Source organism: Schistocerca cancellata, chromosome 1 (assembly GCF_023864275.1).
Source record: "Schistocerca cancellata isolate TAMUIC-IGC-003103 chromosome 1, iqSchCanc2.1, whole genome shotgun sequence".
Taxonomy (NCBI): Eukaryota; Metazoa; Arthropoda; class Insecta; order Orthoptera; family Acrididae; genus Schistocerca; species Schistocerca cancellata.
The window spans coordinates 1,109,066,742-1,109,088,101 of record NC_064626.1 but is presented as its reverse complement, the minus strand read 5'-3'; the positions used below and the strand labels follow the sequence as shown (position 1 = coordinate 1,109,088,101).

At 42.9% G+C, this 21,360-nt stretch overlaps 1 protein-coding gene across 3 annotated transcripts in view; it reads left to right on the top strand.

Moving 5' to 3' along the window:
- The window catches only part of LOC126092074 (protein neuralized), an 897,276-nt gene extending 877,461 nt beyond the window's left edge, over positions 1–19,815 (top strand). For 2 of the 3 annotated variants that reach the window (XM_049907504.1, XM_049907511.1), the window contains exons 3-9: positions 13,388–13,502; positions 13,586–13,980; positions 14,123–14,383; positions 15,452–15,650; positions 15,838–16,020; positions 16,285–16,676; positions 18,334–19,813. In XM_049907504.1, coding sequence (XP_049763461.1) covers positions 13,388–13,502; positions 13,586–13,980; positions 14,123–14,383; positions 15,452–15,650; positions 15,838–16,020; positions 16,285–16,676; positions 18,334–18,597 — 1,809 coding nt within the window. In that variant the 3' untranslated portion in view covers positions 18,598–19,813. Of the gene's footprint in view, positions 1–13,387; positions 13,503–13,585; positions 13,981–14,122; positions 14,384–15,451; positions 15,651–15,837; positions 16,021–16,284; positions 16,677–18,333 lie in introns of all 3 variants that reach the window. The other variant, XM_049907498.1, reaches the window with a different exon arrangement.
- Positions 19,816–21,360: the final 1,545 nt, after the last annotated feature.

The window sequence follows — 21,360 nt, the reverse complement described above, 5'->3', positions numbered from 1 at the left end:
TGTCCTGTGGCAATCAGATGGAAGAGTTTGGGCTGGGGGGCTGGAGAAAGAACGTAGTAGGTGGTGTTACTATATGGGGGTATTCTTCGTGGTTAGGGTATTGTCCTGTGATTGCGCTAAGGAAAATAAGTTGCGGAAACACACATTACAGCATTTACTGCGCAAAATAGAGGAACAGTTCAGAGGGGCGTAAAGCAGTATTTGTGAGGCAATGGTTTGTGGACAAGAACATCTCTGAAACTGACTGGCCTGCCCAGAGTTCCGGCGTGAATCCACTGGAACACGGTTGGGATGAGCTAAAATGTCGAATTCGTTCCAGACTATAGCACGCAGTATTGCTAACTTTCTGGTTTAGATGACATGAGTAACACGCCTTAATCCTCCAGTTAAGATGGACAGTTGATGAAACAAGCTGAGCCTCTGTCAGTTTCTTCTTTCGGGTTAACTCTACTTCGTCTGGATTCATATGCTAAGACATGTTACTTAATCGATACACGGGAGACTACTGTTCTTAAATTTGAGGCTAATAGCATAATCTTTCGAAGACATCAGATTTCAGACTCGTTGCGTGAACTACGTATTTGATTACTTTACATCCCAGCCAGACGAGATGAGGAGCGGTTAAATGTATTATTTCGTTGACCTCCAGTTGGTCCGGACCGAAAGAGTTTCGGGATCCTTGTTCGCTGCGTCGTAAGCCACGGAAAAAGACCATATGGCTCGGGCGGAAGCAGGTGCAAACCATACGCAGCGGAGTCAGGTGTGTCTAAATTGTTGGAGGGTTGGAGGTCTGCGGGACCCCACTGCATCATCGTAGGTATTGGAGAAATTTCCAGACCGATTACATCTTAAGCAAATAAGTTGATAACGAATTTATTTCCGGGGAAGTGTGCTAGATATAATTATGCAGTTTGTTGCAAATAATAGTTTTACTCAATTTTTATGTATTCGCAGTCTGTCTATAGCCCGTAGAACGTCTAAGCGTTACTAAAATTCTCTCCATGTCTTTATCACAATGTCTTCCGTCACCACCTCTACAGCATTTCGTATTCGCGCCGTAAGTTTGCATCTCAGCAACTGGTGAACTGAACAGTTTATATATAAACGCAACCCCACAAAAAAGAGTAAGGTCACTCACGGCGAACGTGGAAGCCCTGATGTTGGCCTGTATGTACAGATCCATCTTTCCGGAAAGGCTTTACCCAAAAACTGGCGAATCATTAACCCCCAAAGTAGCAATGCATGAACTTCTTGAAACACTACCCATGACTGAAATTCCTATAATGGTGGTGTAACGGGAAGTTGCAACATGTCCAGGTAAAATTTTGCCGTAATGGCAGTCTCAGTGGAAGAAAACGGCCAATAACTGCGTTGTGAATTGACCAACACCACGCATTTACTTTCGGGTTGTCAGTCATCTGCTGTAACACGAGAATTATCGGAGTAACAAATCCGGACATAATACCTGTTTACTTTCCGGGAGATGCGAAAAGTCACTTCATCGGAAAAAAAAAAAAAACATTTTATTAATGTGATTGCCGTCTGCATCGGTTCGTTGCAGCACGTTATCAGGGAACTCTACACGTCTGGACTAGTCATCTGGCTGCAAAGCTTGCAGGAGTTATTTTAACTTCTTAGGCATAGAAATGCAATAGTTTGTGTAAAATCATCAGTGCTCTGCTGTATGCATGTTTCTCTGGAAACAGGACGCGTAGGTTTCCGCGGACTGCCTTGTGAATGCTGTACGCGCGTTTGCAACAGTATCGTCACTCATTCTCAGTCTACCGCTTACTGCCTTGTCACAAACAAAGTCGCTTCAAACTTCACGTACTATCTTTCCTTTGTGCTCATCACATCTGACAGACCCCGACGATAAGCAAGTCGGAAGTGGAAAGACACGAGAGGCACAAGTGTCTATAAAAACTCAATGGACCTAAGGTACCGTTTCAAACGAACGGCAAAGCTTTATCTAGCATACTTTCTTGGAAAGTTGTGTAATTAGAGAGAGCTTAGAGACTTCACACTTACCTCGTATTATACATCATTCCGTGGAAGTCCTTCTTAACCCTCCATACACGAAGCTAACGACCGTATTCTGAATATGAAAACATGTTAAAAGGGGGCCATATTATGTTTATTAGCCGTGCAATTGGCAAATTTCAACCGTGGGTAATTTTCAAGCGCACACTTTAAGCCTCACGTTTCATTTCACATTTTGAAACATGTGGACAAGTATACATCGTATTTCTGTGCGTATGTGGCACAAAAACACAGAAAGCCCTGTGTCGGCTAATGCGTGTAACCATATACACTACTGTGTTTTTGTGCCACACATGCAAAAAAATACGATGACTACATGTCCACATGCACTAGCGATGTATCAGAGTATGAAATGAACCGCGAACCTGTCAATATGCGCTTGAAAATGACTGGCGGTTGAAGTTGGTAAATTGCACGGATAAGAAACGGAATACAGCCTGCTTTGGCCAACGGCCTTGCAGCAGTGGTAACACCGGTACGCGTCAGCTCACCGAAGGTAAGCGCTGTAGGACTTTGCTCGCACTTGGATAGATGACCATCTGGATGTGCCGAGCGCTCTTGCTAAACGGGGTGCATTGTGAGGCAAATTGAGAAGCTACTTGATCCAGAAGTAGCGGCTTCGGTCACGAAAACTGACAACTACCGGGAGAGCGGTGTGCTGACCACGTGCCTCTCCATATCTGCACCCTGTGAGGATGACACGGCGATCGGTCGGTACCGTGGGGGCCTTCCGAGGACTGTTTGTTTTTCTTACAGCCTACTTGGACCATGTTTTACATTGAGCCTGCGGACTCCCACAAAAATAAAATATGAAACTGAGTAGGAACTTCGTTCAGTACTCTAAAGATTACTTCTATAGTCTACAGATCTAAGAGATTTTGGTTACTCTTATGATGGCAGCTTCGAGTTGGGAATTTGAAGTGCTGGGAAGCTGCATCGGTTGGTGGTATCGTGACGTCAGCAGCGGAAGTCGGTGTCGCAGGTTGTTGTTGCTGGTGTGTTCCGCGAAGCGCCGCCTCACGACAGTGGTGCAGCGGCTGGTTCGCCGTAGCGGCCGGCCGCTTCTCGTGCAGCTGTGGCGCTGACGCACGCGGGCGGAGGGCTGTTGTCCGCCGGGTTCGCAGCCTTGGCGCCACGGCCGCGGCGCGCGGCGAAGCGCACGACCTACGTCATCGCAGATACACTTCCGCCACCTCGTCTCGCTTCCGGTGGACACTTCCTGCCCTGACACCCGAATAACACTTTACAGAGAGCGTCGCGGACTATTCCCGTGTTCGTCTGTAGGGATTTTCTGCCCATCAGTGGTCAGTGGTGATACTTCTGCGGATTTGCCAGTTAGTGCGCATCGTTTCAACTATAATAGTATATTCAATAGTACATAGGTGCATGGTACTTACACCGACGATGGAAACCTGAAACTTGCACGTAAAAGACGAAGGTACGAACGTATGGAATAGGTTCCCAGATGTGACTGCTTCGAAGACTTCTTAAGTAATAGAACCCAATGTAAGGAGAGCCTCAGGGAAATGCGGTAGGACTACTATTGTTCTCTGTATACATAATGATCTGGCAGACAGGGCGGGCTGCAATTTGCGGTTGTTTGCTCAGAGTGCTGTGTTGGACGGTAAGATGTCGAAGTTAAGTGACTGTTGGAGGATACAAGCTGACGTGGACAAAATTTCTTGTTCGTTTTATGAATAGCAGTTAGCTCTAAATATAGAAATATGCAAGTTAATGAGGATGAGCAGGAAAAACACACAACTTCTTTTAAATATCTGGCCGTACGGTAGCAACGCGATATGGAATGGAAGGAGCATATGAGGATTGTGGAAGGGAAGTCGAATGGTAGAGTTGGGCTACATTTACACTCCGCAAGCCACCCAACGGTGTGTGGCGGAGGGCACTTTACGTGCCACTGTCATTACCTCCCTTACCTGTTCCGGTCTCGTATGGTTCGCGGGAAGAACGACTGCCGGAAAGCCTCCGTGCGCGCTCGAATCTCTCTAATTTTACATTCGTGATCTCCTCGGAGGTATAAGTAGGCGGAAGCAGTATATTCGATACCGCATCCAGAAACGCACCCTCTAGAAACCTGGACAGCAAGCTACACCGCGATGCAGAGCGCCTCTCTTGCAGAGTCTGCCACTTGAGTTTGCTAAACATCTCCGTAACGCTATCAAGCTTACCAAATAGCCCTGTGACGAAACGCGCCGCTCTTTGGATCTTCTTCTATCTCCTGTCAACCCGAACTGGTACGGATCCCACACTGACAAGCAATACTCAAGTTTATTGGGAGACTTGTAGGAAAGTGTGGTTAATGTGTAAAGAAGACTACATATGCGACCTAAATAAAGTGTTCGGAATCCACACCACGTCGAATTAAAGGAAGACATCGAAGCAAATCAGAGGCGGGGTGCTAGATTTGTTACGGGAGGTTCGAACAACACGCAAGTGTTACAGAGATCCTTCGCGAGCTGAAATGGAAATCTCTTTGGCAGGGGGGGTGGGGGGGGAGGAGGAGGAGGAGAGTTGGCGACTTTCTTTTTGAGGAACACTACTCAGAAAATTTAGAGAACCAGTATTTGAAGTTGATTGCAGAACACTTATAATGCCGCGCACATTTCGCGTAAGGACCACGAAGATAAGAGAGATGACGGCTCGTACGGAAACAGTCAGTTTGGATTTGCTCCTATTCGCGAGTGAGCAGGGAAGGAAATTACTATTAGTGGTGCAGGTACTCTTCGCCATCTGACCCTTACGGTGGCTAGCGGAGTATTTATGCAAATGTAGGAGAAATAACTTCATAAACAGGTGTCACCTTTGCGACCAGGCATCAAAGGCTAAAACACTTACTGCAGAGCGTGTCCTAGCACCTACTTAAGCATCCTGCCAACAGATGGAAGTTTCTTCTTGCACGGGCGAACAGCCATTAAGAATTTATCGCATGAATTTGGCCAATTTTGAGTGATGTTATAAATAGAATGGCACTATGACAATAAGACACCACCTTGTATAGGGAGCAGTCAAATGAAGTCGGATTGAAAAAGCAAGTAAAATGTGTGTTTCGAAAGTAATCGCCATTACTGTGAGACAAGATGGTTAGTGCCTTCATAAAAAAAGTTTGCGGTTGCCTACGGAACCATGATTGTACCCAGGGGTGCACTACTTCTTCGGAAGCATATCGACGGCCACGAATGTCTTCCTTCAGGGCTCTAAAAAAAAATGGTGATCGCATGGGGAGAGATAGCGAGTATATGAAGGATGTGTAAGGGTTTCCCAATGAAACTTTAGTCGAAACAACTTGGCAACAAATAGCCTGCCCACGTATTCCCAACGTTATTTCTACTACAATGAAGAAGCTTCCCTGGGAAGCCCTTACACATATCCTCCATACTGCCCCGATCCATGAGGTTCACATATTTTCGGAGACCTGAAGAAAGACATTCGTGGCCGTCGATTTGCTTAGGATGAAGAGGTGCATGCTGGGTACAATCGTGGTTCGGCAGGCAACTGCAAACATTTTACCACGAAGACATTGACTGTCTTATCCCAAAAAAGAATAAATGTATTAAGACGATTCCTTTTGAAATAATGAACAGTTTAATTTTCCGATCTGTCTCGTTTCCATTAGACTGCCCACATTATAAATGTAACTAACAGCTGATATATCCGACCAAATCATAACAATATTTTCACTTGGGGTAGGGTACTGTGGGTACTGTGTGTACGCACTGTGTACGCACTGTGATCGGCGGGTGTGACGTCACATAGTGGATGTGGGAGTGGCTCAACAGAGAAAGGTCTGGGACATTATTCCTGTCTAACGCGTTGTGGTTAATGAAAGTTTAGTGTTAGATTTCGTTTGATCTATTACGACATTCGTTTGTGTATCTGAAGTTATGTACCAGTTTTTTCCTTAGAACTATGAACGATCATGATAGCACCAAAACATAGCTACAGCGCGATGCACAAATAAGTTAAAATGAGTTTGTGGAATAGAAATAGTCTCAAAGAAAAGTTGTTCCGCATAAGGAACAAATGTTTACTTGCTTGAAGCAAAAGTTTGTCGTTAACTGTTGAAACTCTCCATTCGCTTGGGAGATTGTTTTGGGGTGAGGCCATCGGCAATTTGGTTTCTTAGTGTTCCTCGGCTTCTGCAGTCCGTTGTAATGTTGACGTCAGCTAAGGCAGTTTGCCTTCTGCGAGCGTCCAACAACTCGGGGAAAGTGTCCGTGTAACGGCGGAGTGTCATTGTCGTTGGAGGCTTTCCAGACAAGGCGGTGAAGGTGCGTCACACGACGCTCGGACACGGAGCCTTTACTTTCCCCGAGCTGCGTGCAACATGGGTCGTGGTCAGTGTAACATCTTCCAGCGTGCCTTGTCTTTCTCTCTCCATTGTCGCAGCGAGATTTGGACGTTAGCGCCGAAGTGATGCACCGCCAATACCGCTTGCCACAGCGTTCAAATTAATAATCGTAGAATTTATCGGTCGTATGTAAGTCGATCAGTTCTCGTTGTATCTGGAGTGGTGGTCTAGACGGCAGACGCGGTCTAAAACGGATTACGCGGCAGTAGCTTGCTTGCTTGCACTGGAAGCAGTTTATATTTTCGATGAACCTCCTAGCGCGGAAATGGACAGGGAGGCGGCTTTCGCGAGTCGTGGCTGGCGTTCGGCCGCGGTGGCTTTCACTGGCGCGCGGATCCGGGTGGGAGCATCCCGCCGAAGGCCGTCGCGCCGGACTGGTCTGTCTGTCTGCACAGACTGCGCAGCTGGGGGCCAGGCAAGTGCTGCGTGCCTGCCGAAACCACAGCCGTGCGCGGTTTGTCTGAGCCAGCGTGCGCTCAACACACTGGCTGCCGTGTGTGTGTCAAATTGATACGGAAGGTGACTTACCTGGCAGGCCATGTGCATCAAATTGATACATATACACTGCAGAGCCAAACAAACTGGTACACCTGCCTGATGTCGTGTAAGGCCCCCGCGAACACGCAAAAGTGCGGCATGGACTAATGTCGAGTAGTGCTGGAGGGAATTGACACCGTGAATCCTGCAGGGCTGTCCGTAAATCCGTAAGAGTAAGAAGGGGTGGAGATCTCTTCTGAACACGTTGCAAGGCATTCCAGATATACTCAATGTTCATGTCTGGGGAGTTTGGTGGCCAGCGGAAGTGCTTAAATTCAGAAGAGTATTGCTGGAGCCACTCTGTAGCAATTCTGGACATGTGGGGGTGTCGAATTGTCCTACTGGAATTGCCCAGTCCGTCGGAATGCGCAAAGGACATGAATGGATGCAGGTGATCAGAAAGGATGCTTACGTACGTGTCACCTGTCAGAGTAGTATCTAGACTTATCAGGGGTCCCATATCACTCAAACTGCACACGCCCCATACCATTAGAGCCTCGATCAGCTTGAACAGTTCCCTGCTGACATCCAGGGTCCGTGGATTCATGAGGTTGTCTGCATACCCGTACACGTCCATCTGCTCGATACAACTTGAAACGAGGCTCGTTCGAAAATGTTTCCATTCAACAGTCCAATGTCGGTGTTGCCGGGCCCAGGTGAGGCATAAAGCTTTGTGTCGTGCAGTCATAAAGGGTACATGAGTGGGCCTTCTGTTCCAAAAGCCCATATCGATTATGTTTCGTTGAATGGTTCACACGCTGACACTTGTTGATGCCCCAGCATTCAAATCTGCAGCAATTTATGGAAGGGTTACACTTCTGTCTCGTCGAACAATTTTCTTCGGTCGTCGTTGGTCCCGTTCTTGCAAGATCTTTCTCCAGTCGCAGCGATGTCTGTGATTTGATGATTTACCGAGTTCCTGATATTCACAGTACACTGGTGAAATGGTCGTATTTTAAATTCCCACTTTGTCGCTACCTCGGAGATGCTTTCTCATCGCTCCATCGCCGACTATAACACCACGTTCAGACTCCTTCAAATTTTGATAACCTGCCATTGTAGCAGCAGTAACCGATCTAACAACTGCGCAAGACACCTGTCTTACATAGGCATTGCCGGGCGCAGCGCCTATTCCGCCTAATTACATATCCCTGTATATAATACACATGCGTGTACCAGTATCTTTTGCTCTTCAGTGTAATTCAGGCCGTGTGTATAATTGATGTATACAGCTGCATTGAATTCAAATGGCTATACAGTTGCCCAGGCCTGCTGGAGATGCTGTGTACACTTAGTTGCGAAATTTGTTGACGGATGCCGTCCATATTTACCATGTCGTTGCTTATAGCCCCTTCCAGGGGTTAGCAGCTGTGTGTAAGGTTTGTCCGAACGAAAAAGTTCGTGTGCTTGGACTTTCTTTTCATTATTCACACTTTTACAGTAAAGCATACATCCTATTAATTAAATCAGATATAACTGCTGTGAATTTGTGAACCAACCTGGTGACGTATTATAAATTTGGCATTTATATTATTTTTGATTTATTCTTCCGAAACATAAATGCCATTCGCCTGAAACGCTGAAAAGAAGTTTTGATTTGTTATTAAAGGCTGTCTATAATTCCTGTACCCTTGCCCTAGCAGAAATTATATTGAAGAAATTAACTCCACAGGCCATGCGTCCAACAATTATACACACCTGAAGAAAACATCTGCAGTACACAACACTGGAGGACTGAGGTCCGACAGCCAGTGAGTTAAACAGCTAATGACCGGTGGCTTACTAGCTAAATGTCGCACTGCATATACACAGGGGGCACAGTGCATGCTATTGTGTGTTGGTGGGCAGGTGGAATATGCTGAGGGCGACACGACCACAATCATAGCTGCAGCCATCCACCTTTACGTCTGGAAACACCCAGGCAGCTTTTTAGCAAACCGGAATAGTGTGTGGGGTCATATCCTAAAATAAATTCTTTCTTAGCTTTCGATTGTACTTTGTCTATTTTTGAACTCCAGATGCCACCAGTTAAAAAGCTTCACCTGTTTCGTGCATTTTTGTTTATCTTGTAGTTGGTGGAACACTAATTCCTTGCTTAAATTATTCAAAAATATAGTTCTTATTCCCATATAGTGCCCTAAACATTTATTAACAGTGACAGATTCCCCCTTCAGTGCTTTATAAATAGCTTCACACATTTCTGGAATGGCTTTGGTTAATGTGCCATGTGATACTAGTGCTGTTGTAGACTACAGTAGCTCTCCCACCGTATCAAGAAATCCCTGTCGGTTTTTCTGCACATATAGCATTCCTGAAGAGTATTTTGTTTTGTAGTATGAGAAGCCACTTTATTGAAATACTCTCATCCATTCGTAAGTGATTTGTATATAAGACTTGACGTCCTCAAGTTGCAGCTCCCGTAACAAATTTTTGCTCAATGTTTTTATTGTCTCTACGTAATACCTGTGGCTTCATCCAAGTAGGTTTCCTTTCTTCCGCCGCCTCGATTCCAAGTACACAATGACACTGTGGAACTAACAACTGCAGCTCATAACAAGCTGTTGTCCGCCATGTTGAAATCTGACGGAAAAATGACGACAGTGTAATACCCCTTTTTAGCGCCATGTCAAAGATATTCCTCAAAGAAATTTGACGAATATTTGGTCGTATTTCTTTGTTAGAAAAATATGATAGTGTAATACCGGCCTTAGCCATTTGCGTGGGGTCAGCAGCCTGCTAAGTTTGCCCAGCTGCTGCTGGGCTGGCAGAAGTGCGTTTGGTTGGCGGTGTGTGGGGGGTCAGGTGTCCGGCGCGTGGTGACGTCGCGTCAGCAATTAACCCGGCGCGACGCGCGGCCGCTTCCGGTTCCCACGGCTCTGGGAGCTCCCGCCTCTTAGGTGCACGGCTCCATTAGGTTGCAAACACCTTGCGGAAGAGGCTGTTTAGTGAGAGCTTTCACACATGCCCTGTTCACTTCGGTTTCTCTCAAATGTTCGCGAGAAGAAAAAAAAAGCGACCCTTTGTTGTCGAAAGTTGGCATTTGAAGAACCGTGGCTGTAATACTATGTTTCATAACTGAAACGGCAACGTGCCACAAGTAAGGTTGAACGAGGTTCATTTGAATCCAACCGTAATCAGTTTTGGATATCTTACAAAACCGTCTTCAGATGGTTGTGCCCTTACTGGGGCACCGTTTTATATCTGTTGTTCTGCTGCAAAAAAAAAAAAAAAAAAAAAAAAATAATAAAAATAAAATTGTTCTGTTTGGTAAAGTTCACGAGGTGTGTAGTTCTTATTACCTGTGTCACGTCATTTGAGAAGGTTTTAAAGTTATTAAAACGTGAAATGTGGCAAATACTTACGTGCTGTATGATCCTGTGTGACGAAATAACTCTGTGAAACACTTTGGTAGAAGTGCGCTATGTGACTGCTTTTCAGTGAACTGAAAAGCATCTTACACCATACCGTTCTGTTTAATGGCAGCACACACGATACACATTTGCAAATGATGGCCCAGCTTCACAGGTCAATTTCGTCGCACAGAATCGCACAACACAGCAGTTTTCACCACATTCCACGTTTTAATAACTTAAAAACCTTTTCATAAATCCTTTGATAGACGTACTAAGAACTAAATCTCCCGCAAATTTCACCAACTGGTGAACAAAAAGCTTTGTCTATCCTAGTGCAGCAAACGAATAACGGATACAAAACGAGGCTCCAGCAAGAAAACAAAACAACTTGTAACAACCATCCGAAGATGGATTTGTAAGAAATCGGAGACCAGTAATGGTTTTATCCAAATAAACCTTGTTAACTATCTTCTGGCTGGTTGCTGTTTCAGTTATAAATCTTTTAGTATAAACTTCGTTCTTTACCGGCGTTTGGATGAATTTTGATGTGCTCCCACGTAATGCATTCGCCTCATGGGCGTACCCAGCGAGGGGCAGCTGCCCCCCCCCCCCCCCAGAAGATATTCGCCGTTTCTTAGTAGTTTACTGTTTTGTTAAATAAGAAATGGTGCATGTTTTATCGGATTGTAAAAGTGCATTCTTGTATTTAAAATGTTTATTAAAAGCAGTTTTCACTGGTTTACTGTTTTATTTAGTAAGAAGTGTTGTATGTTGTCTAGTCCTTGTTTCCTGGGACTAGTATGACCTGCCCCCCGCCCACTAGTTCAGATCCTGGGTAAGCCCTTGATTCGCCTCGTATTTAACAATACCCTCATGAAGTTCCCGAATTTGTTCCTAGTATGAGAACAGTTGAACTTATTAGGAAAGTAGACTTACTCCGACCGATCATTTGACAAACATGACGCAACGGGCTCGCTGTGCACATTGGCATAATTACACTCTGAACCCGAGCAGACAGAAAAAACTGATTACAGTAATTGCCGAAAGATGATCCGTGACAACTGGCAGAGTGTGCTTTCAGTTGTGAAGTGGAACAGCTGCAGACGAAAACTCTAGTCGTGTATAGAGAGATCAGATTATATTGAGGTGTTGCCACATAGACGTATACAAAATCGCGTTATGTGACTGGCGGAGGCAGACTCGTGAAGCCGCCCCCAAACCCATTGTGACTGTCAGGGATTTTTCACCGACTCTACTACGGTTTTGTATTTGATGGCCATTTTAATTCACTGTACTGCCTTTGTATATTGCCCTACACTTGATTCAGAGTAATGTGTTGGTATGTGTAAGTTCCCGCATAAACACAAGCATTGCAAAGTGCTACAAAAATTTGAGGCCAGGAACTAAGATCTACTCTTACGATTATTAATTTTAAAATAAAAAGCAAAAACAAATCCACCATCTATACTGACCGTGAGCCGTATCTCTTCGCTTTCAGCGAATCACCATGTGGTCTTGATCAGATGCGACCTCATTGTATAACTTAAAGCTTCTACATTGCTTGCGAGCCAGCAGAAAGTTTTGCTGATCTTCGATCTAAGCTGTTTGTGGTGCGAGAGAAAAACTTGGAGGCACCTTAAGGGTGGTAGTACTACCCTGAGAGATCGAATAGCAGATTTAGTGGTTCGGCAAAAGGCGAGTATCCCTTAAAGTCGGTATTCTTAAGAAACTGAAGAAAGGAGAGGAAGATTTGCTATAAGCCTATTTGCAGTTGAAATTAATGATAGGCGAATTCGAATTACTAACGAAAGATCCTGACGATCTCGACTGAGCTGTAACGTGCCACGTTCCCACGGGGCCGTGACGACTTTGGCAAAACAGCTGACGTCAGTGTTTTCCGAGCAGCTGATGAAAGCGCAGCGGCGGAGACGAGTGCGTCCTTCGCTGTTTATCGGTAGAAGTCCAGCTGGCCCCCGTAAAACTGGCGCGAAGCTGGCCGCTTGTCAAAACTGTGGCGCTCGCGTATGACATCACCACCATCTCGGCGTACGGGAACGGCTGGACGCTTCAACCGCGGCCTCGTTTGCTTTGCTAGTAGCAACCTTCCCAGTAAAGACTGGCGTCAAAAATTTCGTTCGTGCTCTGGTAACTTCGTATTTATATGCACTTGCTAAGAAATCTGCCCGTGGGCATCAGATACGCAGTTGGACTTCCGTCTGTTCGGATAGTTTACCCTCTACCACAGTCTGACAGATAAATCTCACAGGAATTTTATTCCATAGTGTCATAGTGTGAAATATTCCACTCCAGAAACTGTAGGAATTCGGGGTAACATTCATCAGCCATTACCGTAAATGATTGTTACTTGCATTTATCCCGCAGCCAAAAATTTGCAGGGACGTAGAACCACTGGCTTCCCCCCCCCCCCCCCCCGCCCCCCGCCACCACAATAATATCGCTGCCCTACCGCAACAAGATCCTTGCCAGATCAGTTCTTTGTAGTAAGTGCTCTATGCTAGATGTATTAAGTATACGCTGCGAGAATAAAAGTATTCATAGTAAGGGACGGGAATGCGAGTGATAATTTAGCGTCGTAATTACCACGTTCGTTCCCCTCTACCGACAAACCAAAACAATGGCATGTATGGAAGAGTACCATTCACCTTCATTAACATTGTGAAACCAGTCCTATACGAAAGCAATATTTGTCCTCTGATTAATGTTTGTACCAATATTGCCGTGGCTGTTCGCAGAACATTCTTTATATAAGCAACATAAATGGTAATAAACTTGAAAACTGTATAAAACTTTACTAAGCACGATCTTCTTCCGCCTATGAATAGATTTAACTAAGAAATTACAGGCAGCGTATGTTATAGCTGTATGCACCCTGTGAAACATTTGAACTTTCAATTTAAATGACACATTCGCATATGTGCAAATCGTTGCAAGTAACCAATAAAAAGCCTTGTATCATATGCGGAAAGAACTTAAGAAATTTTAATTTATTGGTTGCATCTTACGCAGATGCTAGTAAACCTAAAAGTTATCTGATTATGCACTACTAAATAAAAGGAATCTTTTGTTGCAGGTCTGTGTGAAGTTCCTAGAAGTTTCTAATAATTGGAGTGGCGTCATTCGCTTTGGATTCACCTGCAATGATCCAAATAACCTGAGATATGCTCTTCCAAAATACGCTTGTCCAGGTGAGTTCAGTTCGTATTAGTGTTTCTCACATCTGCAAGCATTATACGAGAAAGTACCTAAACACCAGTTCCTTTGTCCACAGATCTGACGAACAAGCCCGGCTACTGGGCAAAGGCACTTGCCGAGCGGTTTGCAGAGCGCGATACGGTACTCTTCTACTATGTGACTCCGGCTGGTGATGTGCACTTCGGTATCAACGGCGAGGAGAAGGGAATCTTCTTCAGTGGTGTGGAGACACGCGGCCCCCTCTGGGCCATCATAGACGTGTACGGAAACTCGACGGCCATAGAACTGGTGGACCCACGCCAGCAGCTGAACAACTCACGCCGCAACCTGTCGCCGCAGCAGTCGGCTGCCACAGATTCCAGCCCTGATGCCATAGAGCGGCTCATCTTGCCCTCACTGACATCTCTCTCCATCCACCAGCCTCGTCTGGAAGACACCCCACAGCCTCAGCCACCTCCATTGCCACCACAGGTAATAAAAAATATTTGTGCATAGAATTGTTATTCAAGCAGTTTTAACCATTGACTTACTTCAACTATATACGAGCACAAAAGAGGGTTTCCTCCACGAGTTTAGTAGTAGTTCTGTAATTTATGAAAGTACTCTTTTGCAGGAGTCTGGTGCTGTGGTACCTGTTACCTCTTCATATCAACATCAGCAGCAGCAGCAGCAGCAGCAGCAGCAGCAACAACAGCAGCAGCACTCACAACCTTCTCATCCATACTTGAGCCCATTGCCCTTTCACCGTACTCGTGGACGCAATATTAGACTTAGCAATGATCGCTGCATTGCTACAAGGAGTGATGCAGAATTTTCTCTGGGCTATGTTTTTACTTCACGGCCAGTACATCTGGGTGAGAAGATTGTTATCCAGGTTGGTATATTTATGTATATGTACACTGAATGGACTGTATTAAATGGACTTGATTTAACATTGTGCATGTTCTTAAATTTATATAGTAAAAGTGGAATTGAAGCTTAGAGGACAACGAAACAAATTAATGATAAATTGATAATAAATATAGGTCATATTCAAACTGAGTACATGAACACAGTTCCAGAGGATCGAAGCTACAGATAGGCCTATGTATTTGAGGACAAATACATAACATTGTCACAAAATAAAACATCTACAGCCATCCTTAGGATTTTATTTTGTTGCAACCAGTTTCAACTCTTATGTGTCATCTTCCAGCTATTCGTGATGCGGTATGAGATCACATCAACCCATACCTCACAACAGCCTGAAGATAATGCACTGAAGTGTTGAAGCTGGTTTCAATAAAGTAAAATAAATCTTAAGGACGGCTGTATGTGTTTTATTTTGTCACAATAATAAATGGCATTCATCCCAGAGACCTCATGGCAATAGGATGGACATACAAAAAATACATAACAAGTGTTTACATGGCCACCATTCATGTAAAGAGGTTCAACATGTCCCATTGATGCCAGTACATGTTTATAAAGCTGAAGTGTGTTCAGAGTTCTCTGATAGCTATTCACAATGCTTTCCCACAATTACCCTATCACCAAAGCTTTTAAAACATCCACACATAAAGAAACCCAATGCATTAGCCAGCAGATCTGGGGGGCCACTGTATTGATTAGCCACAACCTATAAAATTGTCAAAGATTCATGCTGCGTATTCCTGAATAGGACACTTGGTGTGCCAGTGCACCATTGAGCATGTACGACATAAGCTTCCTGTGACCATAAGGAGTAAAGCTACAGTATAAACCTAGCCTTAGATATTATTGTAACATTGACGTGACTGCACTAGAGCATATGTCATATCATGTAAAATCATTGGTTTCCAGGCCTGTGTTAGGACTGTTTGTTTCATTACTCTCTCCTTGCCCACTTTTGTTTGTACACATGTCACACTATGTAATTCAGTGGTTTCTTTATTAATTATAACTGATGTCCCTTGTTTCACAGGTTTTGGCAACCCAATCTCTGTATGTGGGCTCACTGGCATTCGGTCTGACGTCTTGTGATCCAGCTACTCTTCAACCAGCTGATCTGCCAGATGACTCTGATCTCCTGTTGGACCGTCCAGAGTATTGGGTAGTCAGTAAATATGTGGTGAACTCGCCACAAAGAGGGGAAGAACTCTCATTTTGCATTACTCATTCAGGTGAATAATACTCAGTATATGCCAAAAGACAGCAAGGTAGTTAGACCTAGTAAAAAGATCTCTCTAACTTGGTTCAGAATAGTCTTGTGATCGAGTAGGTCAGATGTAGCAGTTAATTTCTGTTCAGACTTAACTTGTATATAATAGTTCATCCTTTCTCACTACAATTTTTTTCACTTCTAAACAGGCGAGGTACAAGTTTCGAGAAATGGAGGTCCACCTGCAGTAGTGATGCATGTTGACCACACATTGCAGCTATGGGCTTTCTGGGATGTGTACGGCAACACTCAGAAGATTCGTATCCTAGGGAGTCAGATGGAACAGCCAGCACCACCACCACCTCATTTACACCATCCACGTTCACTGCCAGGTAATACCTTAAACCACTGTGTGTGTGTGTGTGTGTGTGTGTGTGTGTGTGTGTGTGTGTGTGTGTGTGTGAACAAGTCCTTTGTCTTTTCTTCACTTTTCTCTGACAAGGCACATTTGCAGATTCACTGGAACACCTAAAAGCTCACTATTAATAAATTGCACTGAGGACCTGAGAGATGACAACATTTTGAATAGTCCTATCTTATCCGCATGCAAAATTTCTGAACTCATGTACTGAACATTCATTATTTGTTCCTTTCAGGTTCCCGAAATTCGTCTCCTCCTCCAAGGACAGCTGAGGCATTGGCTCCAGGAAGACTTAGAGTGAACCTTCCAGCAATGAACGGTGCAGTTTTAGACCACGCAGACAGACAAATCCGCTCCCCTGAAGGAGCGGCGGCACCAGTCCAACCTCCCCCTTCTGTGCCAGTCCCCGTCGCTGTGCCAGTCACGACCGCACAGGCGGAGCTGGTGCAGTACCAGTCAGCGGCAGGTCCGGGCTGTGGCACGGTGCTCGTGGTGAAACTTCCACCTGCTCATTCCAACTACCTCAATCAACAAAACCAACAGAACAGGCACAACCACAGTGTTTCACCTGGTGAACCGTCATCTTCTGGAACATTGTTATCGACGTACTCGCATACTTACATAGAGGTAAGCAACATCTGAGTGAGAAGGCATATTGTAACATTTCCTCTAGATTGTCAAGAGTTTCTTTAAATATAATTACTTCTAAAATTCTGTGAAAAATATCTCTTGATGGCTTGCCTAACATCCTCTAAATAAAGTATCCCGCAAGCAAAGCAATGTTAGAGTTAACAAAATACAAATTTATTGACTATATATTTGCACTGTATGTATGCTACATGGGATTATATGAAATAAATTACTCAAATGGCCTCCATGGCACTGCAGGTACACTCTCATCCTTGATGAAATCTTTCGTGACATGCAGGCCTAGGTCTGAAATGACATGCTTAACCTCTGTGATTTCTTGGTGTAATCACAAGATTTCAAATACCACCACAGAAAGAAATCACAACATCTAGGTGGCAAATTCACGTCACCAGTGAGAGAAATCACCTTTCTAGAGAACCATTCTCGTAACAAGTATTCTGCTCTAATCAATGTGACTTTTGTGCCCTCTTGTTAAGGCCAAACCTGTTCATCATTCACACCATCCAATCCAGTTCAATCTGCAAAAACCCTTGTAACATATTGCAGTAGTGTCATTCAGCCACTGTTAATGTTATTCCAGTGTCACCTTTGAAGTACAGCCAATCATGCCCTCACCCCAAGAGTCACATCAGTCACTCATTGTGGATGTAATGACTCCTCCATAATTACTAGAGGGTTTTCTGTGCCCAAAATCCTGCAATTTTGCTTTCTAATGAGGTCATTCAGTGGACCTTGTCATAAACATTGTTTTCTTGGTGAAATTATTCTATTTGCAAACACCCCATGGGCAAATGCTCTGTGCTTCTGGTATTGTTGGGCTTCTCTTGGATTTTATAGGCCCAAAGGTGCAGATCTATCAGAATTGGTTGAATTCTGGAAATATCAAATTGTTGCAAACATCGGTATAGAGGTTTCCCTGGACTTGCAGCAACACTCACTCAAAATGACAATGTTTTTTAGAGATACCCTGAGGGTTTAATGTCCAAAACAAAACCCAGTTTCCTAAAATTTATAAATCTGTCTCTGAACAGATAATTTACTTAATGCATTATGTTGAACATGTATTCCATGGAGTTTGTGAACAGCCTCTGAACGACATTCATCACATTTGCAATAAGTTTTCTCTACGACAACACACTGTTCATCATGAAGCACTCCATAGCTAATCAGAAAGAAAACCAATGGAAATAAAGCAACATTCAGTGCTGCTAACTTACAAGAACAGAAGTGGTGGCATTTCAAAAGTTGTTCTTCATGGGACAAATATTGTGTTAGAAAGATGTAATTCAAAACACCAATAGCTGCAATGCAAATTTTTGAGGGTAACTCAGGACATGTTTCATGCTAAGTCATTTTCAGCTGTATGATATATAATAATGTAGTATTAACATTTAGATGTACACACTTTTAAAACGATGCAATTCTATGTCAGACATTCAAAACTGGAATGGCCTGAAATATTTGGGATGAGTTAGTCAAATTGTGTCTCTATTTTTTTGAAGTAAGTATCCCATGTATATTAATGGGTAGTATACTAAATAACTCTTTTTAGGCAAACTGTGCATTGTTCATGCTCTGCCATGTGCTAGAGCTAGTGAGCTTACTTTAGTAACATGATCCTTATGTCTTCCAGCCAGTATCAGCTACTTCGTACTCGACTATAGACTCGACGACAACACTTCAGCAGTGGGCAGAAGCTACAGGAACTTCCGGAGGAGGTACTGGTACGGAATGCACAATCTGCTATGAGCGGCCCATTGACAGTGTACTCTACATGTGTGGACACATGTGCATGTGCTACGAATGTGCTGTGCAGCAGTGGCGTGGGAAGGGTGGTGGCCACTGCCCTCTGTGCAGAGCAGTCATCCGTGATGTTATTCGTACTTACAAGTCCTGATAGCGGGCCCCAGGGCCCTCTTGCGGTGCCCCGCTGACTCCCTCCTGCCTGAGGTCATTTCCAAAGAAGCCTTTCGCTGTGCGATCATCTGTGTTGTTGGACTAGGACTGTCTTTTATACTAGGATAAGGTGTAAATTTGTCATTGTTAAAAATAATGTATAAAAGCTTTTTGTGACTGTGTTGACACTGATGTATTTTGCAAAGTTACCTTAAGAATATTATTTAAATTTTTTTACTGTAAATTGTTGGAGTGTGCTTTTCTACTTCAAAAAGTGGTTTTTGAGATTTTCTAAACTAATTTACAGAACTTAGTACTGTATAGGATGTGACATTCAGATTGTGTGTCTCATATAGTGTCAAAAAACACATTAAAGCTGCAATATTGGTTTATAGTACAAATATGAAAAATTTGTGACAGTTTCTATGGAAATGTCTTTATGGAATGCTAAAAGCCAAAAGATTGTATCTGATAAAATGTAACATTCAATGGCTGGCAATTTGCCCTGTACATTTTTGCATTGTGATGTGTAAGTCAGTTTTCCAGTGAAAGGTCTATTATATAGGTCTAATCACTTAAGAAAATTAACATTCCATTAATGTCCTGAAAGTGTAGTAGAACTCTAGTCAACTTTTATAACATCTCTTTTCCACCATTCTCAAGTATTTAGAACATTGTCTAATATCTGATTATTAAATTGTTTTGATGTACTGTGTACATAAATCTTCCAGATATTCTGTAAGTTGTGGTGACATCGATAAACTTATTTGAAATGAAATGCTTGGAGCTAGTCTGACTGGCCAGGAAAGTTTAAGATCAGTTTCTTCCATTAACCTGTCTGTATGACTGGGATGATTTGTGTGTACATGGATATATTAAAATTTATCCCAAAAACTTGCTGATATTTTTCATAAAGTTCTATTTATGCTTTGTGTATAGATTGAAGCACATGTAATTGAAAGTGCAATTTTTATTTATTAATGTTTGAAGTTTGTATGTCTTTAAAAATTTTTTCTTGGTGTTCAGATTTAATTCCTCCTGTTAATTTAGTCAGTAACATTCATTCTTCTGTTGTCTTTCTTTAACATCAGCACAAGTGCAATTGTTACACCAAACTGTTTTTGTTTACATCATTTCTTGTATAAAAATGTACATGGTTATTACATGTGCTTAGTATGTATTTGGAATGTGTAACATTGTATCATAAATAAATGTTCAAAACTGTAAACATCTATTTATTTGTTACCTTTTGGTAAAAGTTCATGAACTGTTCGAGAATATGTAATTTAGTACTGTGGAACTGTAGTTAAAATAAACCTTGCCTTTTTATTAAACATGTGATTTGAACACATTTTAACTGCACATACCAGGTAGCTCACCTTTGAAGGGTCTTCTTCCAAATCTAGATAAAAGAAACATAAGCATAGCCCACTAGCAGCCAATGCGGCATTAGTTCTTGATTACCCATCTCTCTGAATGTAGTGACTTTGTTCTAGCCTAAGATATTTTTTAATAATTGCAGAGAGAATTTCTTGAACCAGTCTCATTTATATTTTCTATGCCTTCAGTGAAGTGCTGCCATTGAGGTCCAGTTGCAGTATCTGTTCTTACCAACTGAGTTACTGTCCTTAACTACATCTAATAACCTATGTTAGCCATTTAAATTCATTTAACATGTATGAAATTAAAGCTTGTAAGACATTAATAGTTTAAATGGTATTGCATTAAGTTTGTCCAGTAATTATGGCTGTTAACATACATATTAACTAAAAAAGTACTCAGAGGGTCTGGTGACTTGATGGGCAGAGCAAGAAAACATATGCATATGCACACGCACATGCATGTGTACACACACACACACACACACACACACACACACACACACACACTCTATTCATATACCATAAAAAAATCTAAAATTTTTGTGATACTCAAACTAATTTAGCTATACCATCTTATGGAAATGAATTGTAGCATGATTTTTTTTACATGTTTTTTGGGATATACATAAGTCTTTCATTGCTGCTGTCAGATACAGCATAGAATTCTAGAAATGCTTTAGGGCCTGTTACATAATTGACAAGACTGACTTAGAAAGTTAATACTGTCACCACAGTGATGCAGCATTGAGATGACAGAATGTAAATGTCAACTTCTTGTACAGAACTTTTCATACCATTGTTTATCAAAGATTTTAGGATGTGTGTAGAACTAGATCCATATTCAGTTGAAGGAGAATGTATATTGCTTCACTGAAATTGCAACAGACCAGTTTGTAGCAGAGCCTGATACCTAAAAGCAGCTGCCCCCCCCCCAAAAAAAAAAAAGAATCCCTTACAATGGCTCCAAATGTTTGAGTACCATGCTGGATAGCACTAGAAAGTTATTTACAGTGCAGTGGATTGAAGATTTTTCCCCAAGTAACTTATCAAGTGAATTAATAACTGAGGATTTTAGAAGTGTCAAACAAGTTGTATGGCTAAACATGTACGACAAACTTCACTTCGAACAACAGAAAACTTGGAGAGATATTTAACTCCTTTCAAATGGTGACCACTGGAGTTTTTTTTTTTGGTTACTCAGTTCATAAGAGTTTCATGCAAAACATCTTTCTTATAATTTTAAAACTGGAGAGTTTAATGACTTTGGTTAAATATGTAGGTGAATTAGCTGTGTGTGTCCAGATATGTTAGTATTGTATTGTTTTTAGAATTGTCAGAGGCAACAGCACAAGCAATGAGGGCAAACTGACATACAGAAGTCA